Source organism: Somniosus microcephalus, chromosome 3 (genome assembly GCF_052327205.1).
Source record: "Somniosus microcephalus isolate GS21.2 chromosome 3, FLI_Smic_1.0, whole genome shotgun sequence".
NCBI lineage: Eukaryota > Metazoa > Chordata > Chondrichthyes > Squaliformes > Somniosidae > Somniosus > Somniosus microcephalus.
Window position 1 is genome coordinate 338,807,460 of NC_140989.1, and position 18,663 is coordinate 338,826,122.

Here is an 18,663-nt window from a genome sequence, read left to right on the forward strand (position 1 = left end):
TTTGGCGCCCACAGCTCGCTGGCGATTTTTAGATGAGGCCTGCAGCCGAATTTGGCTCGGGCCTCAGTGCGGTACGGGCCGGCGGGTGGAGCAGCCCCTCCGTTGACTTTGCGAGTGATAAGCCTTGCAAAAAGAACGGCAAAGAACAGCCCTGCAGATAATTCTTTCAATCCAGGCTCTGCTAATGCAGGGTCTCCCGGATGGGGCAGGTCTCCCACGCTTTCTATTAGCTCATTCTTTGCAGGTTTGAGCTTTGTAAGTTAACACCTTAACAAGTGGCTCAGCAACCTTACTGCAGGTGTGCCCAGATTGGCTATTCAGTTGTGCACTCGTTACAATGCATCTGATCTCACAGAAAGCACAGTAAGTACACAGACCTCTCAATAAAGTAAATGGGAGTAAAAATGAACTCTGATTTAATGCACTAAGAAGTTAACCCGATAGTTACACACAGTACGGGTTATAACTCAACTAATGTAGTTTAGGACAGGACATATGGCTTTGCCTGTGATTGGAGCTCCTGACAGGGAAAAAACAAGCTCAGTAGGAGCCACTGAGTGGTGCTATGGAGCGTATAGTTTTGCTGGGTCAGTGTGTGCAGTCAGTGGAAGGTGAATGAGCAGCAGTTTAGGGTGGAATGCATTATTACACTTTTAAAAAGGTATTTTTAAGATAAAAATTTCCTTCCAAAGTATTTTTGTTTTGTAGGAGCTGTTTTTTAACAAACTATGTTTGTGGTTAAATGTATTCTGCATGTTAGAATCTACTGTAGGCCTCAGTGTTTCCTGCAGCCTTATTTTCATGCTATCCTGTTCACAGAGTGCTGTGACTGGGGTAGTGTTCAAATTTAGGCTGCTGGAAATCAAGGCCTACTTTACAAACTGTAAATAAGCAGGTTTGACAGAAAAGATCGTAAGAATCGGTTGTTATGTGGATACAGAACTTTATGCAGTATACCAATTGACATTAGTTTACATTAAAATATTTAATGATTCTTGGAATTCTATTCTGACAGTTCTAGGGACTCAGTCGCTTCCTGATAATGAGTTTCTGTGGTGGCTGGAGGGGAAAAGTTCAGTGCATGACACCGGATTCTACTGATAAACAGGCGATTGGTGAAAACTATTCTTGTAATTATTTTTGTCGCAGTGAGTTTGGGATTTCAGTGAATGACAAAATAGCAACAAGTTGCAATTATATAGCACTTCTAATGTAAAAGAAATGTCTCAGACCACTTTACAAGGGAGAGACAGGCATGGAGGAGGAGGTGGGTGGGGGAATGACCAAAGGCATGGTGAAAGAGGCTGGTTTTCAGATGGCAGAGAGAGGGGTTGTGAAGCAGATTGGTTTTGGGAGAGAATGCCAGAGAGCAGGGCATTGTGGCCTCTGGCAGTGGAGTGAGGGAATGGGGAACCAGCATTAAACCTAAGTCAGATGAACGCAATTTGCGGGCTGGGATGGATGACTGGATGAGATCACTCAGGTAAGGTGGAATAAGGACATAAATGGCTCCCTCAGTACTGTTTTGAAGTGTCAGCCTAGACTATGCGGTCAAGCTGGGGAGTGGGGCTTGAGCCCACAATCTTCTCAAGCAGAGGCAGACGTGCTAATAACCGAGCCATATAGGGATGTCCACATGTAGTGTTATACAGATGGAAGAACACTGTCTTGTTGATGGACCAGATGTGGAGTAAAACCTCAGCTAAAATTGTGCCTCACCAGATTTAGTCTTAGTGGGCACTCAAAGAGGTTGATGGAGCCAGAGCCACGTAGCTCCGGGGTGGAGAAAAGATGGAAGACCTTAGTTTATCTGACATTTGAGCTGAAGAAAATTTTGGCTTATCCAGGGGTTGATGTCAGCTAGATCGTTAAAGTTTCAGCAACAGCCTTAGAATAGTGGCGAGGTAGAGTTGGGTATTGCTGGGTATGGCTTCACCCCTCCCTACCCCTGTAACCTCCTCCAGCCCTATAATCCTCTGAGATCTCTGCACTCCTCCAATTCTGTCCTCTTGCAAATCTCCGATTTTCTTCACTCCACCATTGGCAGCTGCGCTTTCAGCTGCCTAGGCCCTAAGCTCTGGAATTCCCTCCCTAAACCTCTCCGCATCTTTTTCCTCTTTTAAGATGCTACTTAAAACCTACCTCCTTGACCAAGCTATTGGACGCCTGTCCTAATATACCCTTGTGTAGCTCAGTGCCAAGTTTTGTTTGAGAACGCTCCTGTGAAGCACCTTGGGACGTTTTACTACGTTAAGGGCGCTATATAAATGCAAGTTGTTGTTGTTACTTACATACATGGGAGAAGAGTCTGCGACATTCATGGTATCTACTGGGTGTCCTCCCACAGGGGCGCAGCTAGGAATAGCAGCAACCTTCTGTTCCATTGGGGTTTAGTCCACTGTGGCCGAAGACAGAAGAAATCATTCTTTCCGCTTTCCTAATGGCATTCGATCGATCTGTGATTTATTGCCTTTGGGACACGGCACTGTGGGCCGCACTTACACTGCCGCAGGATAGGCGGAACGGGTGGGCTTTCTGGTTGGGGTGTCATCCCACCAGTCCTGTCTCTTGACGTCAGGGCGAGGGGAAGGAAGCAACCATGCCCTAATACCCTGTCACAATCTTGCGTTGCAGTTGGAAAGAGTTGGTAACCAGGCAGAACTGGATTTCTCTTCCCAACCCAGATTGTGTGATTTTTTTTTTCACTCACGTATGTTCTTGCCTCTGCTCTTACAATTGTAATCTAAGTGATTGGTTGTTTCCTGAATTCCAGCTTTGGACACGACCTGATTGTGTGTTCTTTCATTTTTGTCCAATGTCACCTTCTGTCGACCTGTTCAAAATAGCCCTCTATACTTCCCAGCAAACATATGAATAAAGCTGCCATTGATTTTACCCCCTCCCCCAATTGCACGTTGATGGGGGCCACGGTGGCATAGTGGTTAGCACTGTTGCCTCACAGCGCCAGGGACCCGGGTTCAAATCTGGCCTCGGGCGACTGTCTGTGTGGAGTTTGCACATTCTCCCCGTGTCTGCGTGGGTTTTCTCCGGGTGCTCCGGTTTCCTCCCACAGTCCAAAGATGTGCGGGTTAGGTTGATTTGGCTATGATAAATTGACCCTTAGTGTTAGGGGATTAAATGCGTGGGGTTACTGGGATAGGGTGGGATATGTGTCGGTGCAGGCTAGATGGGCCGAAATGGCCTCTATCTGCACTGTGGGGATTCTGTGATACAATCAGATTGGTGAATTGAAACAGTGATTTATATATACCTATTTTCTAAATAGGTGTTTTTCATCTATTTGTAAATATCTTTAGTAGTCACCCTTTCTCTGCATCCCCCAATTCCTCCAGCTTTTTTCCTAAGTGCTTTGTTGTTATGGAAACCCAAGCAGGTTGCTTTTTGTAACAAGATGATTGGCCCTAAGGTCTTTTACTAGAATGACTTAATTTAAAACCAGTATGGGGTTTATTCATTTAAGTCAATTTATATGCAATGGGGAGAACAAAAATATCAATAATAAATCAACTGCCAAGTTCCAGAACTCTATTCCATCAATGAAGATTAAAATTCTAAAGTTTAATAATTAACTATAAAAGTTAATGATTGTAGAATTCATTATCTCCCTAATCTCACTCTGTGGCAGTGCTGGGTTAGATATGCTGTGTTTGGTCTCACACTTTCTCTCTGCAACAGTAATAGGCAATTACATCTGCATGCTGTCAGCCTGGGTGCTTTGCTGCAATTTTCTCTCTCACACACTGGCAGGCGATGTGGCGAGGTAGAAATTGGTGCGCGTTGCACACGTTTTATGGGCATAAAATGGGCGCAGTGATGTCCAATTTCGGGGACCAATGTCCCGTGCCCCAAGGGCGCCTGAAAGACATTTGACTGAAATTGGGCCGGGCACTCTTTCAGACGTCCCTGGCGGCTGCCTGAAACAGGCATGAGGTCCCTTACCTATGACGGGGCCTACTGCCTGTTTTAACCCCCCCCCCCCCCCGGCCTTACAGAAACCGGTCTGCGCTGGGGCTGCCCTGCTCAAGATTCCTCAGCAGCCACTGTTGGCCTAAACAGCAGCTGCCAAGAAAGGGTTAGATTGTTAGAAAAAATGGCCCAGAAATTCGGGTCGGGGGCTTCCCGCGGGTGCAAGCCCCTGACCTGCATTTACCTAGCGCGCCGGCCGTTGAGCTGTGGGCCCGCGTGGGATTCCGATCCTGGGCCTGCTCCAACTGCCGGCGCGCAGTGCTTGCGTATCCCAGGGGCACAGTTAGTTCGAAGCGCCCCCTGGGATCATGTGGGCCATGGAGAGCCAATGGTAGCAGGGAATGCTTCATTCATAAATTTGACAGGAAGAGCTGTCAAACCTATAAATACTATAAGCCCCAAAACATCACTAAAACTTCAAATAATTTTTTTTTTAAAACATCACATTTTTAAAATAACTATAAATTACATGAAATAACAATTTTAAACAATAATTTAAATTTTTGAAAAAATTAATTACATTTTCTAATGGGGCTAAAAATAAACTTACCTTTCTTTAAAGTATTTAAAAATAATAAACCTGTGGAAAAAATGTTTTAATTTTAATTAATTCACCACTTACCTTGTTAAAAGCAGGCCTTGCGACTGCTTTTTAAAAGTGTAACTGCTGGAGACTTGCCCTCCTGGAGAAACCTGCAAAAAAAAGTAAGTTTGATGCGTACGCGCTGCCGCTCCAGCGCACGCGTTCCACCTGTCAACCCCTTCTTTCAGGAGAACGGAAGTGCCGGTTTCCCGCGCATGCGCAGTGCATGCACGAAACCGGCACTTTCGTTGGGCCTACGCGTGAGTACACAATGCGTACTCACGCGTTGGGACCCGAATTTCTGGGCCAATGTTTTTCCAATAGCGTTGCTGTGGAATCAGGAGGAGCAGAAGTGTTCCCTCGACGCCACAGTATTCACCAGCCCCACCCCGTTCCGGGACTTACCTCCTTCGGGCCACTGTCGGCAAGGCCTGCGGCCCGACATTTATGCAGACAAAATGTACGAGCCGCTTGTGGAGGCATGACAGGCACTGGCAGCTCGCCCAAACTAAGCAAATGAGCTCAATTTTAGGTGAGGTTTGAGCCTCTCGGTTGGAAAGCAGGCTGCCAAAAAATGGGCCATAACCAATTTCTACCCTGGTGTGATTTCTCTTTCTCTGAGTGTTAAGGGAGTGAGTGCATTTCTCTCTCACATTAGATGGCCAGTTAGCATGTGTTTTGCACATTAAGGATCTTTCATATATGTAAAGTGTTCTTTTACCCCCTTCCTTGGTTGCACATTGATAGAGTCTCTGCATCAGTACAGTTTGACTATGGAGTCAACTTACTTGGCCACCTTCTGACAACACTGATCAGAGATCACCAGTCACTGACCTCGACACAATTGGCAGATGATCCGAGAGCTCTGTGGTGTTCGGACTGGTAGGGATACAGAGGCAGTATTGAATGCCACTCTGGGTGATGTACCACTTCAGTCAGAGACTGACCCCTGTGGAGATTCCTTCCAGTGAATCCAATTCACATTTGAAAATATCTTTAAATTAGTTGGGCTGAATTTTTGCAAATACGAGTTTAACAATAAATCGGCATGGCTTTAACTTCACACCTGGACATTTTCGTGCCCTTTCTTGAGGAACATCTGACAGGAATTTTCATGATGCGTTAACCATCACTACAAAAGGACACAAAACCAAAGCCCGTGCAAAAGTTACGCGATGGACAACATTTGTGGAGAAGCTGGTTTACCCTCTGGCAATTATTTGGGAAATTTTAAATTATTTTTGCCCTTCAAAATAAGTGCACAAAATGATGTAATCACAGTTGGTAGTTTGGAATGATCACACATTGCTTGGATCACCTACTGTGGCATTACATTGAAAGATAATAAAGTTCCATAATTGAATTCTCAAATGAATTCATATTTTGCAGAAAAATTGGGGAACATTTGTTGTTTAATGGATATCATTCAAAAAGAGTAGAAGATTTTAAGTCTCTGTTAAATTTGCTTAATTGGACACCTGAAAAATAGCAATTTGACTTATCCATACCTGCTTCCTGTTGTTTAATTTAACATGGAATAATCCATTAAATCTGAGTACAACTTGTATGTGGCAATGCTGAATCGCAGTAATTCAGTCAATACCTTCAATAGCCATGTGGTAATGGCATCGCACAAAGCAATTCTGGCAGCTCTATCTGTGCTTCTGTGACCTTTAGAGGATGAGATCTCACCTTTGGACATTTCAAAGCTTTTCTCTGATGCATTTTCTTACACTTGGTTTGCAGTAGCAATGTCGTGTCCTCTGCACTTCGCTGCCAACCTTTCCTGGCTTTTCCCAGAGATGGATACTCTGTCCCAGCGGGTGGAGGCAGCTGCCCAGGCTGGATTCAAAGCAGTGGAGGTGGCATGGCCATACGGGACTGAAGCGACAGAGTTAAAGAAAGCTTTAAAGAAGAATGGAGTGGAGATTATACTGATTAATACCCCGCCAGGTAAATATATATGTATTGAATTAATATCAAATCTGTAATGTATATACCTTTTAAGGGGGGAACTACTTTTTACAGCTCATGTATACTGTAGTACCGGCAGTGACCACACCTGTATATAGCACTGAGTAGTAATATGTACCGTTCAGTTCCAGAGTGAGCCACGTTGAGTAAACACCTGTTGTACCGTTCTCCTGCAGTCTGTGTCTTACTACTGACGGACACAACATTGGCGACGAGGCAAATTCGATCCTACCTGCAACTCTGCATCACCTCCCAGGGATTCGTTCCCGGAGACCAGTAGATTGGAGGTCAAGGCCAGAGACACGGGCGTCGACCACGGGCAACCGCCCAGTCATCCAGCAGAGACTCGAGAATTGCGGGGGAGGCTGTTGAGAGCCAGGCTTGGCTTTCCAGTCACGGTGGTCCAGCGAAACGGGCTGGCAACAGGTAGTGCGCAGACCCTACCCGGACAGCGGCGGGCTAGAGCCCGACCGAGCGGCACAGCAAAGGGCCGAGCAGCGTCGACGGGAGTGAGAGAGAGAGAGAGAGAGAGAGAGGGCAGAGCGCACAGGGTGCAGCCGGTGTTCAGGGGCCGAGCAGCGTCGAGGAGAGGGAGAGAGACGCGCAGAAACCCGCGAGGCGCCGCCATTGCCACGAGGACCGCCGAAAGCGGCGTTGGCAGCAGCGGGGGAGGAAGGAAAGCGCGGGAGATGCCATTTTAAACCACACCCAAAATGCCGAAGAGTGGCAGTATCACCACATTTGACAATGAAGTCGAAGATTGGACTACATATGTCGAACGAATAGAGGTATACTGCAAGGCAAATGAGGTGTCAGATGACAAGAAAGCGCCGGTATTGTTAAATTTAATGGGTGCAAAGACGTATGGCTTATTACGAAATCTAGTAACCCCAGCGAAGCCAGTGGAAAAGAGTTTTGGAGACATAGTGACGATACTACAGGAACATTTAAACCCCACACCGCTGCTGATAGCAGAAAGATTCAAGTTTCACAAACGGAACCAGCATAAGGATGAAAGCAATGCTGAATATTTAACAGAACTGCGCAAACTATCGAAACACTGCCAGTTTGAAACGGGACTGGCAGATACCTTAAGGGACAAGTTTGTGTGTGGGCTTCAAAGTGAAGGAACCCAGAAACGGCTTTTATCTGAAAAGGACCTTACGCTGGAAGAGGCTTTCAGCATTGCGGTATCATATGAAGCAGCAGCACGGGGCGCTGCAGAGATACAACAGAGACCGCAAGAATATGGCACAAATGAAATGTCATACAGAACAGAGAAGTGCTATCGCTGCGGCAGAACAACACACGACCACAATGATTGCTGGTTCAAAGACAAAGTGTGCAGACAGTGTGGAAAAGTAGGACACATAGCACGAGTCTGCAGTCGGGAAAGAAAACCAGCAATAAGAAATCTCCAAAAGAAAAGTACAAGAAGGTACATAAGGTGAAGGAGAATAGTTCAGACGAACAAAAGAGTGATACCAACTCCGAAAACAGGGAGCTGAGTTGTCTGAAACTACATAATGTGATCAAAACGGAGGATCACTGATCCATTTGGGTCACTCTCAAGATAGCAGGAGTCCAGGTAAAAATGGAATTGGACACAGGATCAGCCCTAACAGTCATAAACTGATGGGACTACGAGCGGCTATTCTCACACATACCCTTGAGAGACACAAAAATTATTTTGAAGACGTACACGGGGCAAAAAGTCTACCCCAAAGGAAAAATAAGGGTGACCGTTATATATAACGGTAAGGAAACACCAAAACTAGACCTGTATGTATTGCAAGATGGAGGACCACCATTACTGGGACGTGAATGGATCCGGAAAATACAGCTGGATTGGCATTCCATACAAGCACTGACTGTGGCTGCCAAAAAGGATGACGACGTCACGCCTGGGCGACAGTCAAAGATCCTAACCAACGCGCAAGAAGTGTTCCAGCAAGGACTCGGAACACTAAAAGGCATGACAGCAACAATTAAAATCGAAGAAAACGCAAGCCCAAAATTTTTTAAGGCCAGACCGGTACCTTATGCGATCCGCCCAGCTGTCGAAGCAGAGCTGGAGAGTTTGGAACGTTCAGGAGTACTGTCCAAGGTAGACTGGAGTGAGTGGGCTACACCCATCGTCCCTGTGATGAAAAAGTCGTTGAGCAGCACGCCTGGGGAACCAAGGAAGGTTCGCATCTGTGGGGACTTTAAAGTAACAGTGAACCCAGTCCTTCACACCGTGCAATATCCACTTCTGCGGATTGAAGATATTTTCGCCACGCTATCTGGAGGGAAATGCTTCACTAAGATTGATCTGGCCCAGGCGTATCTGCAAATGGAGGTAGAAGAAGCATCAAAAAAATACCTCACAATCAACACCCATAAAGGTCTCTACCAATACAACCGGCTGGTATTCGGGGTAGCATCAACTCCGGCTATTTGGCAAAGGGCAATGGAACAAGTCCTGCAAGGGATCCCAGGGACCCAGTGTTATTTGGACGACATCCTGGTCACGGGCGAAAATGACAGTGATCACCTCACCAACCTGGAGCAGGTGCCCACTAGATTGAAGGAATATGGGCTCCGAGCTAACCGCCCCAAATGCGAGTTTTTTAAAAAACAGATCTCGTATTGTGGCCACGTTATCGATAAAGAGGGGTTACATAAGTCCCCAGAGAAGATTTAGGCAATAGTCAAGGCTCCAGCACCGGAAAACGTGTCACAACTGAGGTCGTTACTCGGGCTGGTAAACTACTACCATAAGTTCTTGCCAAATTTGTCTACAATACTACACCCACTGAACACCCTACTGCAAACTGGAGTGCCATGGAAGTGGAGTGACGAATGTAAACGAGCTTTCCAGAAGAGCAAAACACTAATCACATCGAAAGAGGTATTGGCCCATTTCAACCCAGCACTACCAATTCGGTTGGCGTGTGATGCGTCACCCTACGGCATTGGAGCGGTGCTGTCGCACAAATTCTCGGACGGCTCAGAGAGGCTAATAGCCTTTGCGTCACGATCACTAACCTCAGCCGAGCGTAACTACGCCCAGATTGACAGGGAGGCCCTCAGCCTAGTGTGGGGAGTGAAAAAGTGCAATCACTATCTGCACGGGCAGAAATTCACCTTGCTGACTGACCACCAGCCTCTTGTCTCCATTTTTAATCCGAAGAAGGGCGTTCCGGTGATGACTGCGCAACGACTACAAAGATGGTCACTTTTTCTAGGGGCGCACCACTATGAGATTGAATATAAGGGCACGAAACAGCATGGAAATGCTGATGGGCTATCACACCTGCCACTGCCTACTGCGGAGGAAGCACCAGCAGTGGATCCTGTCGAAATATTTCATTCGACTATAGTTGAATACCTACCGGTAACTAACGCTCGTATAGAAAAGGAGACCCGAAATGACCCGACACTGTCTCGGGTATATGAGTTGACGGTGAAGGGATGGCCAGCACATGGCGACTCACTGTTGCCAGCATTCTTGACAAGAAGAGAACAGCTGTCAATGTGCCGGGGGACCTTGATGTGTGGATCCCAAGTGGTAATTCCACCCAAGTTAAGGGATAGAGTGCTCAATGAGCTTCATGAGGGTCATCTGGGAGGGGTAAAAATGAAAAGCCTTGCCAGGGCTTATGTGTGGTGGCCGGGAATCGATAAACAAATCGAGGACCTGACCAAGAGCTGCTCAGGATGCCAGAAAGTCCAAAATGCACCACCACATGCCCCTCTACACCCATGGGAGTGGCCCTCATCTCCATGGCAACGGGTGCATATTGATTTTGCTGGTCCATTCATGGACTCAATGTTTTTAATAGCCGTGGATGCGCACTCGAAATGGCCTGAGGTCATCAAAATGTCCTCCACCACCACGGAGATAACTATTGCAGTCCTACGGACCATTTTTGCCAGGAACGGCTTGCCAGAACAGATTTGCTCCGATAACGGACCACAGTTTGTGTCCGAAGAGTTCCGGAAGTTTATGAAGAAGAATGGGGTAAGGCATTACACATCCGCCCCGTATCATCCAGCCACAAATGGATTGGCTGAGAGGTTCGTACAAACCTTTAAGAAGGCAATAAAGGCTATGTACAATGACAACATTCCGCTGCAGCATAAGGTGGACAATTTCCTGTTTGCCTACCGGAATGCGACACATGCAGTCACCAACCAGGCCCCGGCCGTGATGTTCTTTAACCGAAGGTTAAGATCTCGCCTGGATTTGCTCAGACCAAACGTACGAAGAGATGTTGAGAGTAAGCAATTCCAGCACATCCATGAGAAGCCAACAAGGAGCTTCAATGTAGGGCAACCAGCCTTGGCCCGCGACTACCGAACAGAAAAATGGCAGCCAGGAACGATATGCACACGGCAAGGCCCACTAATGTATACAGTGGACGTTGGGGAGAACATCGTGAGACGCCATGCTGACCAGATCCTAGAGTCACAGGTACAAGTCAACCCCATGCCTCGCCCATACGTACCTGGTGAGGAACCCGACGTACAGGTCGCATCTACCCCAGAAACAGTAGCATCGGAAGCTGATGACCCAACCGACGACAGGGTGCCAGAATTGCCTCCGCACCAAGAGCAAGGCACTCGGGAAAGGTACTATCCAGAAAGGATCAGAAAGCCTCCCCAAAGACTGAATATATAAATGGACTATTTTCAGCTAACGTTGTATGTTAAAAGTGTTAATTGTAATTAGTTTGATATTTAATTGTTAAATGAGTGTTATGGTACTGTTAATCTAAAAGGGGAGGAATTGTAATGTATATACCTTTAAGGGGGGAACTACTTTTTACAGCTTATGTATACTGTAGTGCCGGCAGTGACCACACCTGTATATAGCACTGAGTAGTAATCTGTACAGTTCCGTTCCAGAGTGAGCCACGTTGAGTAAACACCTGTTGTACCGTTCTCCTGCAGTCTGTGTCTTACTACTGACGGACACAACAAAATCCACATTGCATGTCCAACACAATGAATTATTAGGCTGGAGAAAGTGTAGAGGAGAGATAGTCAACTCCTGATAATATGTTTAGATCCAATCATAAATACTTGAGTAGTGAACCGATTAGTGTTATGTCCAGTTTTGTCATCGGTTTTGCAAACATCATCAGAATCAATTTTCATCATATAAAAGTCATTTTCTTTGTAACTAGGAAGATTGGTTGTACTATGAAGGTCCATGATGACAGAGCGCTGGTCTGCACCATCCAGGATGACCAGGAGACCAGGGTCCTCAAGACAGGGTGATGGAGGTGTCAGCCTGTCAGTTGTATGTCTAGGGTGTTACTCTGTAACCTACCTGCTGCCCTGTGGATATCCCTGCTGTCCTTCCACCACCCAGCTCACTAGAACTTCTCACTGATATTTCTGTGTTGGCTTTTTCATTTCCAGGAAATAAAGAGAGAGGAGAACTTGGGCTTGGAGCACTTCCGATGCAACAGGCTGAATTCCGAACAGGACTGGATCTAGCAGTGAAATATGCTAAAACTGTGGGCTGCAAACGGTAAGTACCTTTCAGACACTATTTTTAGTACGCACTTTGGCAATTCATGTCTCCAGAAGGGATTAAAACAGCAGGGCCCAGGCAAGAGTTCCAGGGAGCAGCGAGGCGAGGAGGAGCCCGGTATAAAAACCGGAGAGAGCACCGAGGCCCGACCAGTTCCAGGGAGCAGCGAGGTGAGGAGGAGCCCGGTATAAAAACCGGAGAGAGCACCGAGGCCCGACCAGTTCGGAGCAGGGAGCAGCGAGGCGAGGAGGAGCCCGGTATAAAAACCGGAGAGAGCACCGAGGCCCGACCAGTTCGGAGCAGGGAGCAGCAAGGCACACCAACTCGGCAGCGGGGAGAGAGGTAAAAAGTAATCAGAGTGTGACGTCACCAGGGAGCAGGTAAGTGATTGGTTGGTGAGTATTTCTCTTTTTTAAACTTTAACTCTGTAGTTTATAGTTACTAGGGTCTTTTCTGGTGTAGCAGGGACTGTTGGTAGACTATACAAGCGCCTTAGAGATCTTTAATTGGTGATAGTGAATTAATTTAAATTAATTAAAGGGTAAGTCATGCCAGGAGAGCCCAGCCCCGTGTTATGCTCCTCTTGCTCTATGTGGGAATTCAGGGACACTGCCGGTGCCCCTGATGACCATGTGTGCCGGAAATGCATCCAGCTGCAGCTACTAGCAGACCGCATTGAGGCGCTGAAGCTGCGGGTGGATGGGTTGTTGAGCATTCACGATGCTGAGAGGGTCGTGGATAACACGTTTAGTGAGTTGGTCACACCGCAGGGTAGGGCTGCACAGGAAGAAAGGAAATGGGTGACCACCAGGTGGAGCAATAGAAGCAGGCAGGTAGTGCAGGAGACCCCTGTGACCATTCCCCTCTCAAACAGGTATACCGCTTTGGATACTGTTGAGGGGGATGACTCACCAGGGGAAGGCAGCAGCAGCCAACTTCCTGGCACTGGGGGTGCTCCTGCTGCCCAGGAAGGGAGGAAAAAGAGTGGGAGAGCAATAGTGGTAGGGGATTCTATAGTAAGGGGAACGGATAGGCGTTTCTGTGGCCGTAGACGTGAATCCAGGATGGTTTGTTGCCTCCCTGGTGCCAGGGTCAAGGATGTCACTGAGCGGCTGCAGGGCATTCTGGAGGGGGAGGGTGAACAGCCAGAGGTCATGGTCCACATTGGTACCAACGACATAGGTAAAAAGAGGGATGAGGTCCTGCAGCAAGAATTTAGGGAGCTAGGTGGAAGATTAAAGAGCAGGACCTCTGGATTACTCCCGGTGCCATGTGCTAGTGAGTATAGGAATAGGAAGATAGAACAGATGAATACGTGGCTAAAGGGATGGTGCAGGAGGGAGGGCTTTAGTTTCCTGGATCACTGGGTCTGCTTCTGGGAAAGGTGGGACTTGTACAAGTCGGACGGTTTACACCTGAACCAGAGGGGGACCAATATCCTTGCGGGGAGGTTTGCTAGCACTGCTGGGGGGGGGGTTTAAACTAACTTGGCAGGGGGATGGGATACAGAGTGGAACTATAGTAGGGGGTGATTTACAGCCAAATACGGAGGAAAAAACAAGTCAGCTGGGAAGGCAGAGCAAATATGTGAAGTGAAAAGGGAATATGGCAAGGCTAGAAGGCATTTATTTTAATGCAAGGAGTCTTGCAAATAAGGTGGATGAACTGAAGTTGTTGCTGAACACATGGGAGTACGATATTGTTGCTATCACGGAGACATGGTTGAGGGAGGGTCAGGACTGGCAGCTCAATATTCTGGGGTATAGAATCTTCAGGCGAGACAGAGGGGGGTGTAAAAGGGGAGGGGGTGTTGCAATATTAATTAAGGAATCAATTACTGCTGTAAGGAGGGATGATATATTAGCGGGTTCCTCTAATGAGGCCATATGGGTAGAACTTAAAAACAAAAAGGGGGCAAGCACTTTGCTGGGAGTGTACTATAGGCCCCCGAACAGTCAGGGGGAGATAGAGGAACAGATATGTAGGCAAATCTCAGAAGTGTGAAAATAATAGGGTAATAATAGTGGGGGATTTCAACTTCCCCAATATTAATTGGGATAGTCAGAGTGTGAAAGGCTTAGAGGGTGCAGAATTCTTAAAGTGCATCCAGGAGAGCTTTTTGAGCCAACATGTAGAAAGTCCTACAAGAGAGGGGGCGGTACTGGACCTAATTCTAGGGAATGTAGCCAGGCAAGTGGTGGAAGTGTCAGTAGGAGAGCATTTTGGCGACAGTGACCATAATTCGGTGAGATTTAAGGTGGTCATGGAAAAAGACAAAGACGGCCTATAGGTTCTATATAGTTCTAGAAATAAGGGTTCTAAATTGGGGAGAGGCCGATTTTAATATGATAAGGCAGGATCTGGCCAAAGTGGACTGGGAGCAGCTACTTATAGGAAAATCCACATCAAAGCAGTGGGAGACTTTCAGAAGGGAAATAGAGAGAGTACAACGCCAACATGTTCCTGCAAAGGTCAAGGGTGGGACCAATAAGCAAAGGGAACCTTGGATGACAAGGGATATACAAAAATGCATTTGGAAAAAAAGGGGGTTTTTGGCAGTTACAAAAGACTAAAGACGGAGGAAGCCCTAGAGGAGTATAAAAAGTGCAGGGGCATACTTAAAAAAGAAATTAGGAGGGCGAGGAGGGGCCATGAAATAACACTGGCGAGCAAAATAAAGGAAAATCCTAAGATGTTTTATAAGTATATTAAGGGCAAGAGGATAACCAGGGAAAGGGTAGGGCCCATTAGGGACCAAAGTGGCAATCTGTGTGTAGAGCCAGATGATGTAGGCGGGGTTTTAAATGAATTTTTTGCATCTGTGTTCACTATGGAGAAAGACGATGTAGACATAGAAATCGGGCAAGGGGACTGTGACATACTTGAACATATTAGCATCGAGAGGGAGGAGGTACTAGCGGTTTTAGCAGGCCAAAAAGTGGATAAATCCCCAGGCCCGGACGAGATTTATCCCAGGCTGTTGTGTGAGGCAAAGGAGGAGATTGCAGGGGCTCTGACACAAATTTTCAGAAGCTCTCTGGCCACAGGGGATGTACCAGAGGACTGGAGAACAGCTAACGTAGTACCATTATTCAAGAAGGGTAGCAGGGATAAACCAGGGAATTACAGGCCAGTGAGCCTAACATCTGTGGTAGGGAAATTATTGGAAAAAAATCTGAGGGACAAAATTAGTCTCCACTTGGAGAGGCAAGGATTAATCGGGGATAGTCAGCATGGCTTTGTCAAGGGTAAATCATGTCTGACCAATCTGATTGAATTTTTCGAGGGGGTGACTAGGTGTGTGGATGAGGGAAATGCTGTGGATGTGGTTTACATGGATTTCAGTAAAGCTTTTGACAAAGTCCCGCATAGGAGACTGGTCAAGAAGGTAAGAGCCCATGGGATCCAGGGTGCCTTGGCGCGTTGGATCCTAAACTGGCTGAGTGGCAGGAGGCAGAGGGTGATGGTCGAAGGTTGCTTTTGTGACTGGAAGCCTGTGTCCAGTGGGGTACCTCAGGGATCGGTGCTGGGACCCTTGCTGTTTGTGATCTACATAAATGATTTGGATGAGAATGTAAAAGGTATGCTCAGTAAGTTTGCAGATGACACGAAAATTGGTGGGGTGGTAAATTGCGAGGAGGAAAGCCTCAGGCTACAGGACGATATAAACGGGTTGGTCAGATGGGCGGAAAAGTGGCAAATGGAATTTAACCCTGAAAAGTGCGAGGTGATGCATTTTGGACGGACAAATAAGGCAAGGGAATACACAATGAGTGGTAGGACCCTAGGAAGTACAGCGGGTCAGAGGGACCTTGGTGTACATGTACATAGATCCCTGAAGGCAGCGGAACAGGTAGATAAGGTGGTTAAAAAGGCATATGGGATACTTGCCTTCATTAGCCGAGGCATAGAATATAAGAGCAGGGAGGTTATGATGGAGCTGTACAAAACGCTGGTGAGGCCACAGCTGGAGTACTGTGTGCAGTTCTGGTCGCCTCACTATAGGAAGGATGTGATTGCTTTGGAGAGGGTGCAGAAAAGATTCACCAGGATGTTACCTGGGATGGAGCGCCTCCGCTATGAAGAAAGACTAAACAGGCTGGGGTTATTTTCCTTGGAGCAAAGAAGGCTGAGGGGGGACCTGATTGAGGTGTACAAAATGATGAGGGGCATAGATAGGGTAGATAAAGAGGAACTTTTCCCCTTAGTAGGGGGTCAATAACAAGGGGGCATAGATTCAAGGTAAGGGGCAGGAGGTTTGGAGGGGATTTGAGGAGGAACTTTTTCACCCAGAGGGTGGTTGGAATCTGGAACTCACTGCCTGAAAGGGTGGTAGAGGCAGGAACCCTCATAACATTCAAGAAGCATTTGGATGAGCACTTGAAATGCCATTGCATACAAGGCTATGGACCAAATGCTGGAAAATGGGATTAGACTGGACAGGGATTGATGGTCGGCGCAGACACGATGGGCTGAAGGGCCTCTTTCTGTGCTGTATAACTCTATGACTCTATGATAAGAGGAAGAGACCAGGGCAGGGTAGGGCAGAAACAGAGAGAAAGACAGAGAGAGACAGACAGAGAGAGAGAGAGACAGACAGAGAGAGAGAGAGACAGACTAGAGCAGGGCCGGGCGGAGAGAGAGAGAAAGACTAGAGCAGAGCCGGGGAGAGAGAGAGAGAGAGAGAGAGAGAGAGAGAGACTGGAGCAGGGCCGGAGAGAGAGACAGAGATAGCAGGGCCGGAGAGAGAGAGACAGAGAGAGCAGGGCCGGGGAGAGAGAGAGAGACTGGAGCAGGGCCGGAGAGAGAGAGAGAGACTAGAGCAGGGCCGGGGAGAGAGAGAGAGAGAGAGAGAGAGAGAGAGAGCAGGGTTGGGGAGAGAGAGACTAGAGCAGGGCCGGAGAGAGAGAGAGAGAGAGAGAGGAAGAGAGAGAGAGAGAGACTAGAGCAGGGCCGGGGAGAGAGAGAGCGAGAGAGAGAGAGAGAGAGAGAGCAGGGTCGGGGAGAGAGAGACTAGAGCAGGGCCGGAGAGAGAGAAAGAGAGAGAGAGAGAGACTAGAGCAGGGCCGGGGAGAGAGAGAATAGAGCAGGGCCGGGGAGAGAGAGAGAGAGAGACTAGAGCAGGGCCGGAGAGAGAGAGACTAGAGCAGGGCCGGGGAGAGAGAGAGAGAGACTAGAGCAGGGCCTGGGAGAGAGAGACTAGGGCAGGGCCGGGGAGAGAGAGAGAGAGAGAGAGAGAGAGACTAGAGCAGGGCCAGAGAGAGAGAGACTAGAGCAGGGCCGGGGAGAGAGAGAGAGAGAGAGACTAGAGCAGGGCCGGAGAGAGAGAGAGAGACTAGAGCAGGGCCGGAGAGAGAGAGAGAGAGACTAGAGCAGGGCAAAAAGATGGATATTAAAGACTTTGGCCTAGAAATTCAGTAAGGCGCTGCAAGCTTTGCGCCCAGTTACCGCCTAAAGAGGGTTTCTGCGCCAGTATAGGAGGTTGCGCTGATATTGAGCTCGGCGGTAATGGCGGCGGTAGCCGGTAGCGCTGCGCCGGCACCGATGACGTCATCGGCGTGCGCAGTGCCCCGTTTCCGCCCCGATGCCGGCCCGACGCCCATATTCAGTTGCCGCCGCCTCCTCCGTGGCGGCCGCTACTAACATCCGGAGACCAGGGCCTTACTGCAGCCTTAGTGGGGCGCATAAAGGTGGAGGTGCGGCCGGCCGCTTTTTCGGCGGCCGCCTGCCCGCACCTCCTTCCCCGGCCTCCTCCACCACCCCCCCCGCGGCATTGCCGGCTGCTTTCCGCGAGCCCGGCACTTCTCCGTGGTGCCAGGCTCATTTGCCGGCACAATCCAGCGGCGATCTCCCCGTTGCAGGCACCTCCACCTTAAGAGAAGGAGGAGGCCTGCAGTACCGCAGCCTGCCGCACCGCATCGGGTGGCGCAGTGGCACTTAGAGTGCTGAAATTCAGTTTCAGCGCCCCAAGCAGGGGCGGGCACACCCTGGAATAGCGGCCGGTTCCGACTTGGGGCGCAAAAAGCGAATATCGGACGGTCGCACATGGCTCCGCGCCCAGCGCTAACTTTTGGTCGTTAGCCAGCTGGCGGGGCCATAGTGAATTTCTAGGCCTTTAATTTTAACAGCGTTTGGTCACTTTCAATTAGGATACACCTTTTTTTGGAATGAATTAGTGTGGATCCAGAGACATCCTGCGTCTAATGGGAATCAGCCAGTAATGAGGATGGAACTGTAAAATAGGCTGCGCTTGTTTGTGTTTCTTTCACATGCACGATAGCTCGCCTCAGCCTCTGTTATCTCACCTCCCCCTCCTTGTATCAAAGCGAATCCCCTTACTTCCCTCCTGCACAGCGTGGCCTAGCTGAGTATCTATTATGTAAGGAATCCTAAACATAAACCTGGAACTAAACTACTCTTGAGCTGTGTCCAGAGCAAGAACACACAACACAAGTAGCCCCAAAAAAGTTCTACAGTTTGAGTAGTTATTGTAAACCCCTTTATCTGTCTTTGCCTGTAAAACCCAGAGTGCAGGCTCAGTCACGTACTCCATGTGTGAATGGTGATTAATAGTTCAGTAGGATTCTCTACT

At 48.1% G+C, this 18,663-nt stretch overlaps 1 protein-coding gene across 3 annotated transcripts in view; it reads left to right on the forward strand.

Moving 5' to 3' along the window:
* The first annotated feature begins 564 nt into the window (after nucleotides 1–564).
* The window catches only part of hyi (hydroxypyruvate isomerase), a 37,385-nt gene continuing 19,286 nt past the window's right edge, over nucleotides 565–18,663 (forward strand). For 2 of the 3 annotated variants that reach the window (XM_085983229.1, XM_085983227.1), the window contains exons 1-3: nucleotides 565–661; nucleotides 6,317–6,523; nucleotides 11,957–12,068. In XM_085983229.1, the coding sequence (XP_085839355.1) occupies nucleotides 6,322–6,523; nucleotides 11,957–12,068 (314 nt within the window). In that variant the 5' untranslated portion in view covers nucleotides 565–661; nucleotides 6,317–6,321. The remainder of the gene's footprint in view (nucleotides 662–6,316; nucleotides 6,524–11,956; nucleotides 12,069–18,663) is intronic. The other variant, XM_085983228.1, reaches the window with a different exon arrangement.